At 46.1% G+C, this 21,550-nt stretch overlaps 1 protein-coding gene across 13 annotated transcripts in view; it reads left to right on the top strand.

Annotated features, from left to right (window-relative positions):
• SLC37A1 (solute carrier family 37 member 1) overlaps positions 1-5,109 on the top strand; it is a 41,197-nt gene extending 36,088 nt beyond the window's left edge. For 10 of the 13 annotated variants that reach the window (XM_082304161.1, XM_082304165.1, XM_082304164.1 and 7 more), the window contains 2 exons: positions 1,494-1,546; positions 2,176-5,106. In XM_082304161.1, coding sequence (XP_082160287.1) covers positions 1,494-1,546; positions 2,176-2,191 — 69 coding nt within the window. In that variant the 3' untranslated portion in view covers positions 2,192-5,106. Of the gene's footprint in view, positions 1-1,493; positions 1,547-2,175 lie in introns of all 13 variants that reach the window. The other 3 variants (XM_082304157.1, XM_082304156.1, XM_082304155.1) reach the window with 3 other exon arrangements.
• Positions 5,110-21,550: the final 16,441 nt, after the last annotated feature.

Raw genomic sequence — 21,550 nt, 5'->3', positions numbered from 1 at the left:
CAGCAGAGCAGAATGCTGCTATGACTACCTCAGAGATGTCTTGAAGTGTCACCTGCTTATCCTCTCCTTCTGAAGTTCTGGGTGGAAGTAGTCACAAAAGGGCAAGGTGACTGTGAAACACTTCAGAAATACTCCTTCCTCTGTACTGGCTGTGCCCAGACAAAGCCCTGTGCCTGCACGGTATTGCACTGAGCTCTGTGCTCCGGCAGAGGAGCTAATGCTGAGCGTGTCAGATCACTCTCTCCTGACACAAGAAAAGCAGAAAGTCTTGCTTTGAGTTACAACTGAGGCTTTTTTCCTAAATTCAAGTTAAACCCAAAATTTTAAAGTAGGTTTTTCCACATTTAAGATATGAAATCTCTGGAAATTAAGCAAATAAATTAGGTAAGTTAATAGTTGAAGTATGTTGCCACTGGTAGTCAGCAGCTCTATAAATCCTGATCTGTGCTGTTTTCAGTATTAGGTATTCCATGCTGCAGAGTGAGGTTTGGGAGATGGTCGTAGTTTTTCCAAGTAGACTTAAAGCTCTGCTTTTTTTCTTTTATAGTTATTTATTCAAACCAAATGAAAAAATGCCACGTTTCTTTGCAGCATCAGTTAAAATGCCTTTATAAAGGTCTGTTTTTGAGAGAGGTGACTCTGTGCTGTTGTAATAAATCCTGGGTTTTGTTACTCTTGTTCTGCCTTTCCTGTTCTTTGCAGTACAGCATATAGATGCCTGTTTTCAAATGTTATTTCTTCAAGGATATTGGGAGGGGCTTTAACCTTTTATGTGGTATTCAGTTCTGTCATTCTTGGCCACTCCCATACCTCTGAAACCTTAGGTTTAGCTTCTTAGAACACCAGTACTTACAATAGTGAAGAAACTTCCATTTATAACAGTGAGACTCTGAGGATAAGGAAACCTGTAGCAGTGAGGAGCCCTGGAAGTTCTAATTCTGTCTTTAATGTACGTGGGAAGCATCAAATTTTATTCATAAAATCACTTTCCTTGGTACTATCATAGTATACCTTTTAAAGTGCACTTGAAAGTCCTGATCCTGCACTTGCAAGTAAACATGACTGACTTTAGTCATCTTGACTAATTGTGTGATTAAAGCTTTTCACACACAGAGTTGTTTTTCAGAATAGCAGCTAAAATACTTTTAGGCTCCAAAATTTCTATCTGCCATGTTTTCTTGAAGTCTTGGGTTCCCTCTGCTGGTTTCTTTACACATCTGCTGGTAAAGTAACTTTGGAAAGCCCCTCTGGTTTTTACAAAGAAATTGATCTCTCAGTTGCAAAAAGGACATTATTTTCCTCTTGCCTATTCATTATGAAAACTCCTCTTCCAAACATTGACTAAGCATCTCTAAATTTTTTTTTTAAAACTGATTTCAGCATTACAGGGTAATGAGGAACTCTTCAAATCACAGTGAACATCTTATCCTGAAACTTAGCTTATTTGTATGTCTGTATAGCTATTAACACCGTTACTGTGACTGTTTTTACAGTTCTTACTCCGTCTTATTCAGAAGGAACTTCGGTGTAATGCAGATCAGACCCTGTAAGTGTTATGCATGGCTGTTGCTCCTTAATAACAGTTTAAAAAGATGTTACTAGGCCTTTGCTCCATAATACCTGGATGTAGACTGAACATGTTAAGATTTCTGTATGTCCATTTCTGTCTGTTTTAGTTTTGCTTCAAAAGAGTAATCTCAGTTTGATGTTTTCAAATCATGAACGTTTTTCTTTAGAACATCTTATTTTGAAGAGTATCTGAAAACCCATCTCTGTCATGGTCTCTTGGTTGTGGTTTGTTTTTTCCCAAATATGTAATCTTCCTGGGCTTCATCATGGAGCATGCACGTGGGGAATGAGAAGCTACTCAATTGCTTGCTCTATGTTTGTTAATAGTTTCAAATGTAACTTTTTCCAAAAGGTCTCCTTAAAGGAAAGGGTGACTGAATTTTACGGTGTTTTGAATAGAGAGGAAAAAAAAAATCCACCAAACCAATGGGGTTACACTTGCGTACACAAAATCTAAATTGAGCCCCTTTGGTTGTAGTTTTGGAGAAGTAAAATGGACAGAGAATAGAAAAATGCATGGCAAGGGATGGAACCTGCATTTTGAAGTTAGTTGGCTGTTACGGCTCATACCTCAACTTTTCCTGCCTGGTTGCTGTTCTTTCCCAGGTTTAAAGAACACTGAGCTACGAGACCAGATTTGGAATGAGACCGTGTCAGTGATCAGAGCTCTGCCCTGAAAAACAAATTTCACGGAACGTGTTATTCTATATTTAAGAGATTCTGTTTGGTGAAGAACTTTGCACGTTTACTGGAAGCAATGTGAGAAATGCAACTGGTAAATCCCTGAAGCTCTTATTTTTTGCACAAGAATAAGTACCTCCGGATGGCAACTATTCATCAGATGAAGAGACAGGAACTTTGGGAAGGTTTTAGCAGCGCGCCTCAACTGAGCCAAAGAGAAATACCAAGTGCCTTTTTATTTCTTTTGATAGGATGTTTTTAATTAAAATGCCGAACTGTGTATTTTCCAAAAACAAGTCAATACTAGAGCAGAAGGAAGTTGAAATCATAACAGTCTAAGCAGTGAAATGTCCCAGTGTCAGTGAGCCAAGTATGTATCCCTTATGTCATCTTGCGCACGTCAAGGGCATCACTTTATAGAGGATAATACCAGCTGATTATTAAGATGCACTGCTACTAGTATTTTGAAGCTGCTCCGACAATAATAACCTCACCATATTATTAGTTTTTAACTGCAGTACTACTTCTAATCCCAAGGACAGCATCCAGCCTTTTGGTAGGTAATGAAATGGAATTTACTGTTGTGGTGTACCGCAGTTAGCAGTTTTCACAGACTCTTTGGATGGATGTTAGTCCTCAATTAGGATTGTGCAAAAAGGAGACCTAAGCAACAAACAGCAGATTATGAGTCAGAATTTCCAGTGGGGGGCTCTAATGATATTCAGGGCATTATAAACTGGTTGTGCAAATGTCACATAATTATTGTGCTGCTCCTCTAGGCTGGGTTGAAATGAGAGGAGGTTCCTTTGGGGTGGCAGAGAACTGTGAGCTGTCATACTCGAGCACTACAGGATTCAACAGATTAGCTGCTTTTGTGCCTGCTGCCACAGTGATCTCTGTGGGTTACTCCCTGATTTCAGTGCTGGTGTGTACACGTGGAAGTCATTGTCAGATCAGGGCCTTAATAATCAGAAATCTCTTTGAAGTAGCTGATTTCAGGTGGCTCTGAATTTTAGATTTGGAGCCAAAATATCAGAAAAGAAAAATGACCTGGGTGGTAGGTTGTAAGAGGACATTTCAGTAACTAGTGTTACCCAGCAAATGGACGGTTTAATGTCTTCAAAACATATCATTTCTTTGTACAGCTATCTCCTTTGCAAAACAGATGTTTCTGCGATTTTTTTTTAAAGATGTACAAAGTAAAAAGGAACTTTTTTTTGTATGAGGTGTTTATACTTAGATCATGAAGGCTAGATAATTTAAACTGTGTATTATTATTAACTGTATTTATTAAAGTTCTAGGCATATGTCTTGTTCTGAACTATGCTCTAAGTTTTGTGAAACAATGCAGTAGTCTTTACACTTGATTAACAAAACAGCACACTCTAAAATAGTCCTGCAAAACATGGAGAAATGTCTCATCAGCTGCTGGTGTTGTTCCCTGTGCTGGCACAACACTTAATTTCCAGGGCTGTTTTGTAATTGTTCAGTCTTCAATGAGTTATTTCACTGGCTTGATTGAGCATGTGCTTTATGCTTGACTTGAACAGTATAAGAATGTGTTCATTTTTAACTGTTTTGCTGAACAGAGATACAGCGAAGACCTCAGTCCCACAAAGACGTAAGGAGGGTACCAAAGTCCTTGCAAGTGAATGCTCTACGTAGGTCCTGGACCTGCAGTTACCTAAATGAATGGTTAACTTCACGCATATTGAGTAAACCTGTTGAGACTGGTGGGGATACTCAACACGCGCATTCGTAAATCTGTGCTGCGTTTAGGCTTTAGGCTGTAGTTAAATGCGACAGAATTCTGCAGTGATGTTACTTGAAAGGACTTCCATCCCGGTGGGGTGGCACGCTGCCCCTCGCTCAGCCGGGCTGGCTCTGGGGGACTGCTAGCCAGACCAGGGGACTGACCTACCCTCTGATGGCGGAAAAATAACATTGCAACCCCAAAACAGCTGTACTGGCACAGCTTCAACGGCTGTGTGAGGAGGGAGGGGTGGAGGGCTTCTTTAGCTGAACATGTCATTCCCTTCCCCACAGAAAGGTATGTAGAGCTACATACTAGTTTATCGAAACAGTTTAAACTCTCAAACTCTGCTGTGCTCAGATTTTGAGAGGCTGTTGCCTATGGGCTGAACTCTTAGGTTAAAATGCTTTCAGTTGTATTTAACAGTTACAGGTTGTAGAGATATTTAACTGTGGTTTGGATTTTACATGTTTTACTTGTTGGGGCTGCTGCTGTTATTTATTTATTTATTTGAATAGCTTTTGCACTGCAGTGACTCGGGTATGGGATGACGACAATGTCGGAGATGCCGGGCTGAGTCCTTCCTTCCATCGACTGTAGGAGGGAGGTAGGACTCTTTAGCAAGGAAGGAGACATCGGCACGCTAATGTGCAGCATTTCAGTTCCTCCCAGCTACGAATTTGTGGGACAAAAAGACAAAGATTTGCTTTTCTTTCTTAACAACCCTAAAGGTCCACAAGTTGTAAATAAACTGTGTGCTTTGTTAGTATCGGGTGTCAATATCCATTCATCTGGAAATGAGCAAGACTGACAAAATTCTGTATGTAGAAATGTGAGTGACCGGTAGGTAGAGCCAAATTTAAATATGACTGCAGGGTTGGTTTGTTGTTTTTTAATGCTGGTTGTTGTGAATTTTATCCATTTACCATCCTGTGTTGAATAAAAATAGATTCTGCTTTAAAATAAGAAATGTTGATTACTTCATCTTTTATATCTCCTTGAAGAAATGCTCCATTTATTGGTTGGAAGGATAGACATCCCTGCTGGGACAGCACTCCTGTCTCTTGTGAGGGTAACGAAAATGGTTCATTAGGAGAACAAATTAGAACCTTTTGTTCTGAAAACAGTGCCCTTCTCAACTTGTAATTTTTTTCATTTCATGGGATTGCAGGTTGTACAACATCAATATTTCCAATCAGCTGCATCAGATGGGTATATTCTGCCTACTTATTTTGGTCTAGTAGGGAAGGAGGACCCTCACCCAAGTCAGGGACTGAGTCCAGCTCCTACAGCACAGTTTTAAGGTGACTTTTTTTGTTGTCTGCTTTGCTTGCTCTTCAGTTTATATGGAACTGAAATTGAAAAGCTTCATCTTTTCTCTCTAGCTGTAATCATCTTCAACATTTATTGTCTTGATTCTGTTATGATGTTTGATGGGGTTTGTGTGCCTCTACCAGAGATACAATGTCCAAACAACAGATGCGCTGGGGAAAAACTGCTTGGAAAGGAAAACATTTTCTGGTTAGAAAAAGATGTCTGAGGGTCTTGGACAGAATTTCTCATCAAAATGTGCCCAAAGCGCCTCCCAGGAATAGGCAAATAATGGCTGGAGCATCTTCTAAAAGAAGGGAGACTCGGATCCAAGTTTCTGTTCTGCCCGATTCGGAGCAGGAGCCTCCAGCAGAGCACTTGTACGTGAGCTCATGAGCGCCCTGGCTGTTGCTGGACATGCTGCAGTGGAGGTTTGTCTCTGTTGTGTGTAGGGAGGGTTTATTTATAGGGTGGGAAAAAGATGAAGGGAAGGTGGTGTATTCACAGGTCACTTTGAGACTTCTTTTGCCTCTAAGTTGAACTGCTAACCTGCTCCATGCACTGATACACCTACTCCTATATGTTTTGCCAGTTAGGAAATTCCAGAAGGGATTCTGCCATCCGCTTTGGGAGGTTATTGCATGTGGTTCTGGCATAATATCCTTAGAATAACCACGGCAATCCTCCCTGCGCGTTTGGGCCGATGTCACGCTGCCTCAGGCTTTGGCTGACCTCGTGATGTGTGCGCATGGGAACCTGTTGGGTTGCTGCTGGTGGGTGTCGCCAGTGACTGATGTGGGGGGTTGTTTATATAAGTGCTGCTCAAAATCAGGCAGACATAAGACGGTATACATGAAATCAGAGGATGTTTAGAGCTGTTGGAGGTGACTGTTCTTCACATGGAATTAATTTGAGGAAGATTGTTTACAAAACCATCAAATGATGAGGCCCAGAATTGGTAACGGTGGTGTTCTCTGGTCTGAATGAAATTTTATGGCCTGCATGTTATATAGGAGGTTAGACTAGATTATTTCACGATTTGTCCCAGCCTCAGAGTTTATCTGATATGATGTTCTGATTGCTGAACTATGTTGCTTTCACCTTAGAGCAAGTCTGTTTTGATTTTGTTTTGCTCTCTGCTAAACTAGCCACGCAATGGTACGGGCTCTTCCTCCTGCCCTCCTCTCACAGCCTGCCGTAGGCAGTTCACTGGGAGGTCTGCCTCTGCATGCTCTGGGGCTTTGGTAGCCTTGAACTACACTTTCTGCCACGCCAAGTTAAAAATCTGACTCTCATCCTTAAAGCTGAGGCGGGGAAGGAGAGGATTTAACTGCTGGTATGCTTCACCCTCGTGTTTGGCGACCTTAGTGTTGTGTTATGCCGCGCTGCCTCGGAGTTTATTAAACTCGATTGCTATAAAATGTTGGTTGTTCCCTTCTTTTGATTAGTTTCCAGTTTGGAATAAAGAGAGAATTGGTTAACATCACCAGCTGATGCTTGGGATGTATTTTTATTTTTTCCTCTGTATTTCTCTCTTGGTGTAGTATGCCAGTTATCCTTCTGCTGCAGGGAAACTTTTGCAGCTCTGTAAACTGTGAACACAAGAGCCAAACTTTCTTTAGGCATATTTCAGGGAACCTGCTCCTCTCCTGCATCAGGAGATTAGCTGTCAAAAATGTGTTGAAAGTCTCTTTTGATGCTGTACTTCACTAGAGGATTCTAAGGATGTTTTCTTCACCTCCTGATGCTACTGGGAGTAGGGCTTCTCTCCCTTCTTCGCTTATAAAAGCAGCTGACAAATTTTTAGCCACATTTCCACAATACTCCCTTTGGTCCAGTTGTTTCTTTCAGGCAGAGGAGGACACTGAACTGACTTCACATGTACTGCCACATAAGTATAAACATTGAAACACTGTCAAAAGGCTGATGCACCAGGTAATGTGTCTTACTTAAATGGGATTGCAGAAACTTTCCCTCCTGGTGGTTGATTACAGTCTTCACGCCAAGTGTTCCCAGCCATTCAGAAATGTAAGACAAGCGCTCTTTTCATGAATTATTTACCCTGCAACTTCACATCATAAGGGACTGTCAAGGTTGAGAGTTGATATATGTATTCTGTGCCATACCATAAGGGTACATACACACACATCCATAGAATATCCTCGCTTGTGGCTGTTAAATAACTCCTGATGTAAATAAATACAAATGAGTGGTTTTTGGTTTTTTTTTTTTTTCCCCTGGAGAGGTATATCTGCATGTCAGTGAGGTTTTAAAACAAAACAACAACAAAAAAAAAGGCAAAGGAAAGTAAGGTACCTGCTAGCATAAGTCAGCAGAAGGATGCAGTCAAGAGCTTGAACAGATTTCATCTGCAAAAGAGCAAGGGCCTTTGTGTATGAAAAATTGGCTACGGATAAAAAAAGGAAGGAAAAAGACAGAAAGGTGGTTCAGTTTTGGAAATGAAAAGAAAGAGGAGGACATCAAATGATGATGCATAATTAAAATGCAGGGTGTAATTGCAGTGCTACAGAAATGTGAATGTGGGATGATGACGTAGTGGTAAAAATGCAAAGAAGGCAAAGTGCAAAAGACTGAGTTGACTGGGAAACTGGGAAGAGAGGTGAAAATCTGGTGTCAGGATAAAAAAAGGTGCGGGGGTGGGGGGGAGAGCCACCTAACCCCAAAGTCCTGCATGCTGAGCAGTGTTTGCAGGTGGGAGCAAGGGGGCTGCTCTCCCCGTCTGCCTTTGGTGGGCACCAGTCTTGGCCTCAGGAGGACCTGGGACCCCCGAGGGACATATCCTGAGGGTAGAGGGCTGCCGTGGCTGCATGTGGAGCTGGGCAGCTGCTGGGTCCCTTCCCACCTGTTATTTAGGCATACGTAACCTGTAAGGTAAATAGACGCTTTGGCCTGAACAACCTTTTGATTTTTCAGTTCCCAGAGGGTTCATGTGAAGTTTGGCATTTCTGTGCTCACAGCTGTAATTTTTTTTTTTTATTTTTTTTTTCTCTCCAGGAACCAGTTGGTTGCTGTACTTGTAAGAAACGCCTGCAAAGGTTGGGGTGATGTCCTGTCCCAGTGCTGTAGTGACCAAGGGCTTCTGCAGGTCCCTGTGGAGCCATCGCAGGACTTGCATCCAGTAGCATTCAGTTGATTTTTCACTTTTTGGCATCAGCGTGCTCCTTTGCTTGTGTGATGGCAGGTGGGAGGCAGGGCTGGATGAGCAGCTAGTGGAGAACCTGAGTGAGGCTGAAATTTTGGATGTCCTTTCCAAGCAAGGTGCAGGCCTGTCCCTGTGCAGCCTGCTTTGAATTACTTCCATCACCTCCAGGTTACTGTAGTTATGTGAATCTGGGCTTGGGCGTAGGGTTAGTGCTTCAAAAATAAACATCTTAGAACTTGAATTACTCTCATATTTGCATTTATTTACTGTTATACTAATCGATTGTCCTGCTCTAATCACATTTATAGTGTGTTTTTAAAAATACAACAGAAAAATTTGAGCTAAAACTTACTTCTCATTTTTCCTCACCCCTACAGGTCCCTTTCTTGCATAAACCTGACCTTGCATTTGTAGGGTTTCTCCCAATATCGCAGGGTGCAGATTTCATATGTGTTAGAAAATTGGCTTTTTGTGGCCTGCCATCTATGACTGAGTTAATTTTTTTGTTTGTTTGTTTCATAAAGATTCACAGAAGGCAAAACCTTGGCAAGGTGGTATTGGATAGATGAACTGTGGCAGAGCGGGGTGAGGTAAGTTCATAGAATCACAGAATGGTTTGGGCTGGAAGGGACCTTAAAGATCATCTGGTTCCAAACCCCCCTGCCGTGGTTAGGGACACCTTCCACTAGACCAGGCTGCTCAAAGCCCCATCCAGCCTGGCCTTGAACACTTCCAGGATGGGGCGTCCACAGCTTCTCTGGGCAACCTGTTCCAGTGCCTCACCACCCCCGTAGTGTAGAATTTCTTCCTTATATCTAATCTAAATCTGCCCTCTTTCAGTTTAAAGCCATTACCCCTTGTCCTATCACTATGTGACCTTGTAAAAAGTCCCTCTCCAACTTTCTTGTAGGCCCCCTTCAGGTACTGGAAGGCTGCTGTAAGGTCTCCTTATAAGTTGCTTAACCTTTCCCAGCCATGAGTATTTTGGCAATTGTACTCACAGGCTGCAGCAAAGATGTAATCTCTTCCAGCCTTTACTCCTAGAAACTGATTGGCCTTTTGCTTGTGTACCTCAGGAGCAAGCGTTTGGAGAATTCAAAAACTTCATTTAGGTCCTTGCTGTCTTTGGCACTGAAGTTTTTTTTTTAGTTTATCTGGTACCTAAATCCTTAACAGGTGGCCTGAATTTCTTAGGTTATTCAGAAACCAGCAGCAGCTCCTTACATTGAGGTCAGAACTCAAAGCAGCAGCCTGAGTTCATATGCTAAATCAAGAGGGATACAGATGTGTTTGTATTTCAGCACGAACTGGGAATAAGCTGAAAGGGCTGGGTTTCACTGCCCGATAGGTACAGGGGGTCTCGCTCAGAAGAGAAGCGACAAAACGATCAATGACTCCTAAGTTCTCACCTTCTCATTTTTGTGATACAAAGGGTCGTTGGTATAGGCAGCCCATCATAGCCGAGTGATGTACAGGCAAAGCTTTTGGAAGGAGTGGGTTTCTTCTGTGATAACAGTGATGGTATTTCTGCTGCAGAGGACGGAGTTTTATATTTGAGTCTGAGTCACCCAGCTTCACCACAGGCCATGTGAGACTTCAGCCTAATAAGTGCAGCAGGTCCTGAATCTATTATTAAATTGCTCTGATCATCTGGTAGGAAACAGCTGACCGTTGCATTGTTGTGGCAGAATCTGCAGGTTTGGTTTTATAACGACAGGTGTAACAACAGGATTCAATTTAGCCATCCCTGTTAGAAGTCTTTACAAAGCTTCCTCCCCCTTTTCCTCTCCTGCAGCTTTCCAGTTACGTGAAAGGAAGAAAGCGCGTTAACAAAGAACAAAAGAGGTCACTAAAAATGTATCAGAAGCATATTCTATCTCCCAAATAGAAGAAAGAGCCAAAACGGCATGCAGGGTCACCTGTGCTGGGGTGACCATCACCCCACCTGCACGTGTGTTCAGCTCGGCACCAGCTCTTTACTTCCCTCTTGGCCGTGGTAGGGGTTTGGAAGTAAGAAAGTCTGCAGCTTGCTTGGCACTGAGGGGAAGCCACTACCACAGCTGGTCTGCGTCCGTGTCTGCTTGCAAAACGGTGCGGTTGCTGAGAGCGGAGAGAAATAGAGAGAAACCTTCTGGTTTCCTTGCTCTGATTTTTACACTGGCAGTTCTCAAAATAGTGGTCACCAACCCAGAAAGGCAGAACTGGGCTGGCTGAAAAATCCGGGGTGCAGGCAGAGAAGCCTGAGAATGTGCGTTTTAGGACTGGTACCTGTATTAGAGTTACATTAGACAGACTAACTTCCCATACGCTTTGCTGTCAGACAAATCACGAGACTCTACACTTACCCCAGATTTCAGCAAATAATTTTTTCAGGAGGATGAAATCCCTCTCTAGCAAAACACCTAGAAATGGTGATTGGATTAAATCCCCTGAACATCTGAAGTAGAACTAACACATCTAGTTCTCAGAACAATTTTCACATTGCTGTCATTTGAAATGAGACCTCTTCGTAGAAAGGTTACAGATGATGTAAGTCATACAGTAACAGGGAAAACAAAGCTTCTGTATTTGCCTGCCTGAAGTCCTCTAATAAAATAATGTATCTGTTGAAGCAGCATCTAAATGTCATTTCTGTGTGTCATCAGAAAGGAAATGTTATTCCTAAGCCCGGACTGGTTCCTATACACAGTTTTTTCAGCCTTCCCAGACCCATAAAAGCAGTCAAAATTAATGATTAGCAGCTCTGGTACATTCATCTTATGCATCCCTGTAAACATCAGAAACTGCCTTCCAAGTTGTTTTTGCGGTCTCTGTTTTTCAGCCACAGTTGAAATTGTCCATGTGAACGTGCTCTGCTGAGAACAACCACCACCAACCTAATGATAAACTGCTAGTCTTACTTTTTAGGCCAAAAAATGGATCTAGCAAGCACTCGGGTGCTGCGTGACTTTCCAGCAAGTTTAGTATTCTGTGGCATGAGTCTATTTTCAAGCAAGTTTGTTCAAGCAATTACTTTGTGAATTACAGTTCGATTCACCCAGAATCAAATCCTGGATCGTTTCGGAGCATGCAGCCTTTGCTGGGCTCTGTCTGTGCAGGTATCCGGGCTGTCTGCGGCAGCTAACGCTCCCTGGGGGATGCGCTGGCTGGGGGAGGCTGGGCCGGGATGCCAAGGGCAGGATGTCTTCACAAAGTGATCTGCAGTGATGGATTTTGTGTCTTGGGAGGACCCAGCTGAGCTTAAACCTCCTCACTTTTAGAATACGAAGCAGAGCTGGTTGCTGAAGCTGGCAGGCTCTTAAGCGATGGTGTCAAAAGAAACACGGAGCAGATGCACCCAGAGAGCAGCAGCGGCAGCACTGGGGGAGAAGTTGGACTCCAAAGGCGTGAGAAGAGCGTGCGACTCCTCTCAGGTAGTGGTGGGATGCCTTAACCTTGTAGGAAGCTTGGATATCCTCGTGGAGGACTCCGTGGAAATTCCTACAAATAATATTCAGCAATGCAGGAACAGCTAGTAATAGTGATGCTTTGCGTATTGCAATATGATGCTATAGCACGCTAGCAATATTTAATTCATGGTAGCCACAACACGTCTCGGGCGGTGTGTTTTGTGTTTGGGGGGAGCATGTTCATAATGCATGCCATACCTTAAAGATTTATAGAGACGCACACAGACACGTGCACACGAACCAGGCACACCCCTGAACAGCAGCTCCTCAGCAACAGGCACAGTTCTTCAAGTAAAACTCCAGTCTCAGTCGCTCACTCGGGGAACATGGTGTGATTGGGTTGGAGAAGGGGAGAGGGACGTGTAGAAGACAAATAGACCAAAAGCACCATTTTATTAAGAGAAGCAAAGTGATGTGTTGGCTTTGGCCTTCTCCCTAGCAAGTGCGAGGGTCAAGCACTCATATGCTCCAAAGCAAGCAGGGCTCGGTGTCTCTGCAGGAACCGTGTTTTGTTGGTAAGTGATTCTGGCTCTGTGGCTTTGCTGCTGCCCGTGGGCACCATTCCTTCGGCAGAGGGAAGGCAGAGATCTGGTTGCACTGCTGGCAGGAGAGCTGGGTGGCAACCAGTAGGGAGACTGCACCCCTCGGATGAAATGGGGCAGGGGGAGAAGTGCAGAGCCCCTTCAGCCGTGGCAGATGAAGACACTGGGGCAGATAGTGGGGAGCAGAGCACTGGTCAGAGGAGATGATGATGGAAGAGCAGCAGGAGAAACCAAAAAAACAAAAAGAACAAAAGTGCAGGGAAAAGGCGTGGGGTTGGAGAGAAGAGCTGGGCATGACGTTGTGCCCTTTTTAGTGGAGGGCTGCTGGGTTTTACTTTATTTCTGTATGTTCTCGACCTTCTCAGTTTCTGATCTGAAAACTTGTTTGCTACCTATGGGAAGCTTCTAGACAGTGGCTGAGGGCCAACAGTGCATTTTCATCAAACACTTGGGCAGAGCAAGAGATCCAAGGAAGCGAAAACCGTCACATCCAGCATCCAGGTTGTGTGGAAGTAGCTGAAGGTGGGTGGATAAGGATTTTAAGAAAAAATCCAAGTGAATCCAGTGAAAACCATTCAAAGAAGGAAAAAGAAGGAAGAAAGGAGGAAAAGGAGGAAGAAAGACTAGGAGGGAGACATGGCTTCAGCTGTGTTGGAGTGTGACAGGAGGGGATCCAGCCACTAACAAAGCCCCTCTGGAAGAAGCTTCCCACTAAAAGCCAGCAGCTGTCACGCCGGGACCCTTGGAGATGGCCGCGAGGGTTGTCCCTGCTGATGGTCCCTGAGCTGCTCTCCTCAATTTTGAGGCTAAATGCATAGAATCACAGAATGCTTTGGGCTGGAAGGCACCTTTAAAGGTCATCTAGTCCATCCACCCTGCAACTGGCAGGGACATCTTCAACTCGATCGGGTTGCTCAGAGCCCCACCCAGCCTGACCTTGAATGTTTCCAGGGATGGGGCATCTACCACCTCTCTGGGCAACCCATTCCAGTGTTTCACCACCCTCATCGTGAAAAATTTTTTCCTTGTGTAAATGCTATAGAGCTAGCCTCAGTGTGGTGACGGCGGGTCCTTCCCTGCGCAGGAGCTAGGAGGGGAAGCACTGGCTTGAGCTTGTTTTCTTTACCTCTTGCAATATCTTGGACATTAATGTTCACATCTCAAAACCAATGTTACTGGTCTCAGGGTTGGCCTGGGGCCACCTCTAAGAAAGGGAGGGCGCAGGAGGGGAGGGGAGGTATGGGCTGAGGCCCAGCATCATGGTGAAAACTTAGGCTGTGCAGGGCAGAATCAAATGGAGGATGGAGAAAAGGTAGTGAAGAATATTTACAAAAAAATATTAAAATTCCATTTCTGTGTGAGGCACTCCCTCCCCCCCATAAGCTACTTCCATTTGATTTTCTGTAACACTTCAGTGCTGCCCTTTCTTCTGACCATACCATTACTTTATGATATTTACTGTTTTACTTGGGAAATGGAATTGTCTTATTGCATGAAAATCTCGGTTCAATTTTGTTCCTTAGTGAAAGTTTCTGGCTTTCAAAGTTGTAGAGGAAAGCTCACGTACGTGACCTGGATGAACAGTCAGGTTCAGAAAATAGGAGATAAGTAAAAAGAAGAGCCACAAATGTGTTATTTGAAAGGAGACGCTAATGATTTCTCATCCAATCTTTTGAGTTTCTTTGGTTGTGACCTATGATTTTTAGAAAAGGTGATGATGCTAATAGAGAGACGTGTGATGGGTGATTGTCTAGGTAACGCTCCCAGGGAAAAGCATCACTCAACTCAACATCGTTTTGGAAACTGCAAGAATAGTTAAAAATTTGCCCATTTCATGCAGCCTTCGGTATTCTGGTGGAGCAGATCAGGCACTTGCAGCGCTACCTGAGGCTTTTGTCATCCTTTTCACACAGTGTCTGTGACTCTGTTCTGGCCTCCCACCCTAAAAGCTGGGACTCTTTAATCTCTTATTGAGAAAATGTGCTTCTGCCCGTTAATGGAAACAGCACTGAATGATCTGTGCAAACAGAACAAATATGAGAAAATATGTACGTTATGGAAAAATGTTATTTATTTGAGGTGTTATCTATTTTTGAAGATCAGTATTTTTTAAATTATGTTAAAATAGAAGGTCTAATTTTTTATGTACTGCAAAGAACTGTGCAAAGTCCCTTTATGCTGACCCCCTAGGCTAGCTCTGATTTTTAAGGGATGGTGTGATGCAGTTGAGGTACAATCTCTCACCCAGGGTCCAAACTTTGCCAATGCACCTAGCCTGCTGAAAAGCAACCCCAAGTAGCAAAACATTTTGCAGCCATTCCTGCTGATGTGACAGTGGCTCGGTGTTGTAAGGAGGGGGTGATCGCCAGCCTGCAGACGAGGAGGCACCCAGGGATGAGTCACGGATGCAGCAGTGATTGCCTCCCGCTCTGCCCACTCGGGTCTTTAGCCCAGACACAAAAGTGCACGGACACCCCCATTCCCCAGGCCCCACATCTTGTGAACGTGTGAAATACATTACGCCAGGCTGGCACCGGTATTAGCAACCCTTCGTTAATCTTTGGTTTGCCAAGACTTTAGGGTGTCTGAGGTCTGCTTGTCAGAAAGATGGAAATAGCTGATTTACAGTGAGTCACTGAGCTGCTCAGATGGCAGTCTCCCAAAACAGGCATCTGAAGTAACTTCACTTTCCTGCACCACATAACATGCCAGGCGGTTTTCTTCAAGTCGAGCCGTGTATTGCTTCCCTCCCGTTTGGGAGCATGGGCTGCGGCCCCCGCGCAGGCTTTCCTGCCAAGAGCATGAGCCAACCTTGTGCAGCAGAGGGAATTGACTTTTCCACTTCTTGGCTCTTGTCCCTCTGAAGGATCTAGCGAGTGACTCCAGACACAGTTAATTTCATTTATTTTTTTTCTTATCGGCTCTTGAAAGTTCCAATTGGGTCTGCTAATTTCTTCCATGACCTTATGAAAAGACAGCATTTACAGCTGGGCTTTCCCAGAAGCTCTGTACCAGGGATCCAGCACGCTGACAGCGTGTGTCATTAGCAGCTAGTTAGGGGCTGTGTTTATGTATGTATTGCATGCTTCATATACAGCAGTGCCTAGGGCAAGATTGCAAGGCACTCAGGTGCTCTTGGCTCCACGTCAGTACTTTAAATGAAGGGCTAGGAACAGATAGCTGGATTACGGAGATGGGAAGGGAGAGAGAAATGAAGGGAAGAGGTGGAAAATGGAAAGCAGAGAGGGAAGGGAGCCTATAAATGAAGCTGCGAGGTTGCAGGATTGCTGCAACGGAAGAGGGTGCAGCCAAGTCTCTCTGTAGGCAGCTGGCAGAGCTCAGCACCGTGGCATGGGGATGCCTGTGGTCCTGCTTGCTCCTGGCAGGGAGAAGGGAGCCAGGTGAGGGGTCCCCCAGGGAGGTGCTGCAAAGCGCTCTTAGCAAAATCAGGACCTAAGGTTGTCTGTGCCACTGCATTGCAAAGCCTGTGTCAAGGACCTGATGAAAAAAAGGTCCTCTGCAATGAAAAAAAATGCTTGTGGAGGCTGAGCTTCCTCCACACCCAGCAGGGAGCAGGGAAAGGCAATGGGTTTACACTGCTGGGAGACCTTCAGGAAATCAACCTGGGGAGCTGCCAGATATTGCAAGTGCTTTATAAATCAGATTACTAAAAAAATTGCTAACATAGAGCTGGAGAAAGAAGGTTTTTTCCTCAGTAGACAAAAGAGGAAAGTCAAGAAATGCCAGATGCTGTAATGGACACATGCTTTCATAAAGTAGAAGGATCGCCTGTGGCTTGAGACTGCTCTTCTTCTCCAAGCCAGTACTGCACACATGGACGAGTATTTGTGAGTTAACAGGGTTTGCTATTTTTACTTTCCCAAGATTTGAGCCTATTAACTGCCATGTGTGAGTGTTGAGACACAAGTGAGAACTACTATTACCAGAATTTTAACAACTGTAAACAGAAGAAAGGCAGTATTATCACCGAGGTGGCCAGCATTGTTGGGTTAAAGAGCAAGGCTGGTTTCCAAGTGAGTAATACTACATATCCAGCCCACGGGGCTGTATATCTGCACCCTGCTGCCCCGGACCAGCCACGTCAGGAGATGCTGCAGCTCCCCTCCAGCCCACGTTCCTGGGGGTTTGCCATGGAAACCGGGATGCGGGCGATTACGGCTGCACCGTGTGGATTGGGGATGGGGTGAGCAACGGACCCAGAAATGGGGCTGGAGCCAAAAGCGAGGTGGAGAGCTGCGCTGCTGCAATGTGAAGGGCCAAACGTGGGCTTTCAGGGCCTGTGTAGACAAATCATACAAAGGCCCTGATGTTAATAATCAGTCATTCTGCAGTTAGCATTAAATATGATCATTTCCAGGACTGGTCCTGTGGAAACCCGGCAGTATATAAAAGATATGTGCAAAGAAGCGACCTAAAATTTCCATATACAGCAATCTATACTCTTTCCATAGGCTTATGGAAAGGAGTAGAGCTGGGCTGAAAAGGTCAGTCATGCTCTGCAACAGGCATGATGGAGGAGCTTACGCTGGCATAGCCATTGGTTTAGCTACTAGCAGCGTAACTGCCATGGAAAGTTAATTCCTGTATAGACTGAACCCTGACTCACGGGTTTGTGGGCAAGAAAAATCTAGAAGCAAGAGTGGCGAAACATCAAAGGTGGTGAAAGGAAAGAGAGAAGACTGAGCGAAGCAGGGAAGGGAAGAGGAGCCGGGGAAGCGAAGGGGAAACCTTCTCAGCTCCAGGGGCAATCAGGCGTTTCGGTAAGTTTGAGTGAAACGGCGTGGAAAGGTAAAGCAGTAAGATGAGGCCCTGTGGGAATGTGCAGACAGACAGACATGGGCAAGAGACCTACAGATGAAGGAAGGTGACCTGCAAGAGAAGGGATTAGTGGGCAGAGGAAGCAGCTGAGAGGCTTAGATACGGAGTAGTTAAGGAAAAAAGTTTATTTTTAAAAGTTATTATTCTCTGCTTTTTCTTCTAGGCAAACTTTGTTCAAAATATATCACCATCCTTAAAATACTTGGCTTGAGTCATGTTCCAGCTGCCCATCACCTTCTCAGGCCAAGCCGCACCTTCCCAGTCCCAATGACCCAGGAAGCATTTCCAAACACAACCTTAGACCCTACTAGGCCCCCTCCATAGGCATTTTCTGTGCTTTGCACAGAACCCAAGGTTTTCCCTCCCCAGTTTTGAGACCACAGGCACCTCTCCTGCCCTTCAGGTGGGGTGAGCTATTTGGTGCTGAGCCCGGCCCCGCGCAGCCTCCCGGGAGGGCGCAGGGCAGGGGCAGGCACCGCAGGCAGGGCACCGAGAGACCTTGCTCCATCACAGCGGACAAGGAGAGCCAAAATGCAGCAGAGATTGAGGAAACAGGGTCCAGTGATAACCTGTGGAAATGCGTTTCTCTGATGGAAAGTGAATGTGAGATCTTTCACTGAAAGGTGTAACTTACTTGGCTTTTTTTTTCCCATCTAAATCCCTTTGAAGATTACCACCCTGCGCACCCCCGCTTTGGATCTGCAACTGCTCAACAGCAGGTTGCAAGGGGCACTTAATTTCTTGAGTACTGCAGGAAAACTAGATTTTAGAGAGGCTGGGGGTCATGGTCTGCAGCGTGTCCCAGCGTGTGAGCACAGAGGCTTCAGGACTGGTGAAGCAAGCCCTGGAAACCCCGTCCCATGGTTGTAAATAGGTGACTGTGATTGACAGGGATGCTTCAGAGAAAGGACAGATTTTGGAAGAGTATTGCAAAAGGATGTTGCCACCTCAAGATGTGTCTGACAGGAGCAGCTCCTCGGAGGAGCCGCACAGGCTGGCAGTCCACAGGCAAGGTGAGCGGAGGCAGCGGCGGTGCTGTCCCTGCCTTGTCCTTGACGGCTCGCTGCTTTGGTCCCTTCTGTGTAGTTGCAGCCGTGGGCAGGGGGGACAGAGTGGACAGGGATGGTGCCATGCCACCCCATGCCAGCCCTGCATGGAGAGTGGCTGGGGCAGCCCTCTTCATCCCTAAAACTTTACACTCACCCTTTAAGCAGAGTTTGCAGCAGGGGGGGATCTCAACCCGTGTAAAGACAGTGTGGATGTTTTGTGCCTTGACAGCAGTGACTCCAAGTGCAAACCGTGTATGATCTGAATTTCCTACAGTTACACCTTGGAAACCCTAATACAGCTGCCTCTGAACCGCATACGTGGAGCAGACGCCGGGACTGGGAGACAGAGGCACCTTTTTTACTCCTTGGGAGCACCCGCCGGGGTAAGTGACACCTGGCTGGGGCACCGCCAGATCGTCGGGCCAAAGGCTCAAGTCCCGCAGCCCTCTGAAAGCCATGTCTACTTTTAAGGGCTGTGTGTACAAAGTGGTGTGTGTTGGCCTCTGTAAACAACTTAGCAGAGAAGGCAAAGCAGAGCTGTGCAACACTTGCTGTGCTGCCTGCAGTCTGGGAGATAACAGCTTAGTGCTGCCCGCAGTTGGTCAAAATGCTCCTTTAAGGCAAATGATGGAGAAACATCACCTAGTGCTGTATTGCCAGGATTCGGCCCAGCTGATGAACTGCTGAAGGTTCGACAAGACAGGATAATTCTTCCAAGTCATTTTTGCCCCACATTGCACAGCGTATAATGAAATAAGGAGATTCGGGAAGGTTAAACCAGCTAAAGGCAGGCAGTGATCTCACGGAGCTGCACATCCTCTTTGATGAACACCGTCTTTTGTCGCCTTTCAGGCATGGGCCTGAGCTGTGCCGTAGATTGCATCAGGCTTTTACCATGATTTCTGAGAGCTCAGCTTTTGTAGATTCACTTCTACATGAAAAGTTCTGGAAAAGTGCAGTAGTCAGCAACTTTACAGCAAAGTAAATTTTCCAACAGGTATTAATGTAATTAGGGGGGTGGGATGTGTGCTGGAGCTTAAGGAACACAATTTAAATACACAGGGACAATAGATACGACAAGGAGGATGGAGAGGCAGGAACAGGATCATCACCTGGATTTTGGAGCCTGTCTTTTTGCTAGCTGGAGAAGCTGGTCACTTTTTAAAATAGAAATCAAAAGGTGGATGCTCACTGGTGTGAGGTTCTGATCATCAGATGTCTCAATGATGTGCTCTCAAATCCTGCAATGCACCAGTGACCTCGTCCAACCACTCTTGGAGCAGGTCATCACGGGGGGAGGTCTCAGCCTCCTCCTCTACAAGACCAAACGCGCCATGTGCATCTCCCAGCATCAGTGCTCTTGCTGCCTCTTTCTAAATGCCTGCATTTTTGTCTTCATGGCCATCTCCCTCAGGTACCTGCTGCTTGTCAAGGTCAATCAAATCACTCAGGAGTGAACCATGGTAAAACAGGGTTAAGGCAATGCTTAGCAGAGCAGGGTATGAAAAAATCGGTCACAGAAGTCCCAACTGATGTACAGAAGAAGTGGGGTTGATGTGGAAGGGCTGATGCAGTGGGAGAGGCTGCAGCCACCTCAGAAAAGCCATGGACATAGCCTAAGGGAGATCCTAGAGGACAGCCGAGGGTGTTAGCTTACACGATAGCCTATGGGATAGACTGCAAAAGCCTAGAGATAGCCTAGGGGGTAGCCTCCAGGACAGCTTACGGGATAGACTGTAACATAGCCTAGGGGATAGCTTACAGGGTAGCCCATGGGGTAGCCCGACAGTGGCAAGGTCTCTCTCCTGGAAGACTTCAAGTGCCTGCTCCAAGCTGGCAGGGGAAGGATGTGAAGCAAAGGCTTGCACCTGCCAGAAGAGTCACCTTGCCGCTGGCTCTGAGGGCATTAGGAGGACCGCTGCCATCAGTCCGAAAGGCCAGCCTGGCTCTGGCTCCCAGACTGGCTCCAGGACCTGCTCAGCCCCGCGGGCTCTTACGAATCCCCTTCACACAGCAAATGAGCCCTGCCTGTGTGTTGCAAGGGGCAGCCAAGGCTGCTCTTCGTGCAGTGCCGTAGCCCACAGGGCCACGTTGGCCTCTGCAGGTCAGTTGTGCCTCGCTCATGTTGCAGTGAGGGCCTGGGGTGGGCAGGGAAAGCAGCAACCACCCCGCTGCCACAAACCTAACTCTCCCAGACCGCAGCGCAAAAGAGACCAGGAAATGTTTTTGCAGCTCCTCCATCAGAAGCCGCAGAAAACACCGAGAGCTAACACTCGCAGGATGAGCTGTTTCCAGCCACTGTGCATGCTTGCAGCCCATCAGCCAGCCTCTCCCCTGCGAGGGCGGAGGAGCCGCTGTCTCCAAAGCTCTCTCCCCTCCGTGACCAAGTGTCACCCACTGCCGCCGCCGCTGCTTCAGCTCCCCACAGGCGCCGGCACTGCAGCACAGCACAGACACGCAGCAGATGGCACTTGGCATCCGCTCAGAGAATTGACTGTCGGATGCTTTGCTCCCTCCTGGTTTTCGGATGCGCCTTCCCATGGGAGATGCCTTTGCCAGGATACTTCACGTTCCCTTAAATAACAAATTCCTTCACTCCGGGGGTGGCATGGAGGGCGTTGGGGGAGAGCATGGGCTTTATGATTTCTTCATGCTTCTGGAGCTTACAGGGAAAAAAAAGCTACTGTTTTTTTCTTCCTGTCCTTGTAATGATAACAGGAGGGATGTGGAAATTAAGCTGCCAAGTTTGGCCTGAGACAGTCCCATCCCCGGCTGCAGCGGGTGTCTGAAAGGACACTCCCAGCACAGGGCACAGCTGGGAGCCTGTCACATCGCTTGCAGGGTGCGGGCAGCTCACCAGAAAGGTCGGCACTAATTAATAATTACAGTCCTATTTCACCACAAAAACAAATGACATCCCTCACCACCCTGATGAAGGAGGCTCCCCCCCCGCCCCCAGTCTTCCCCCTGGGGACAAGTGCCACTCGGTCTTGTGCATAACGGGAGCTCATCAGCCCCAGGATCAGAGCTACAATGCGGGTGCCCAGCAGCCCTCAGCCCTAAAGCCAAGAGGGGTTGTTGCTATGGGAATCGAGAGGGCACTTGCAGACAGCATCTGGAGCCTGTGTCTTTCCCTGTCCAAGGCAGCTGGATTTGGAGGGAAGCAAAACTAAAAGGAGGTGGCAGAGAGAGAC

The sequence above is a fragment of the Platalea leucorodia genome (genome assembly GCF_965183815.1).
Source record: "Platalea leucorodia genome assembly, chromosome: 2".
Classification (NCBI taxonomy): Eukaryota; Metazoa; Chordata; class Aves; order Pelecaniformes; family Threskiornithidae; genus Platalea; species Platalea leucorodia.
Note: the sequence above shows the minus strand (reverse complement) of the source record. Positions and strands in the feature narration are given on the sequence as shown.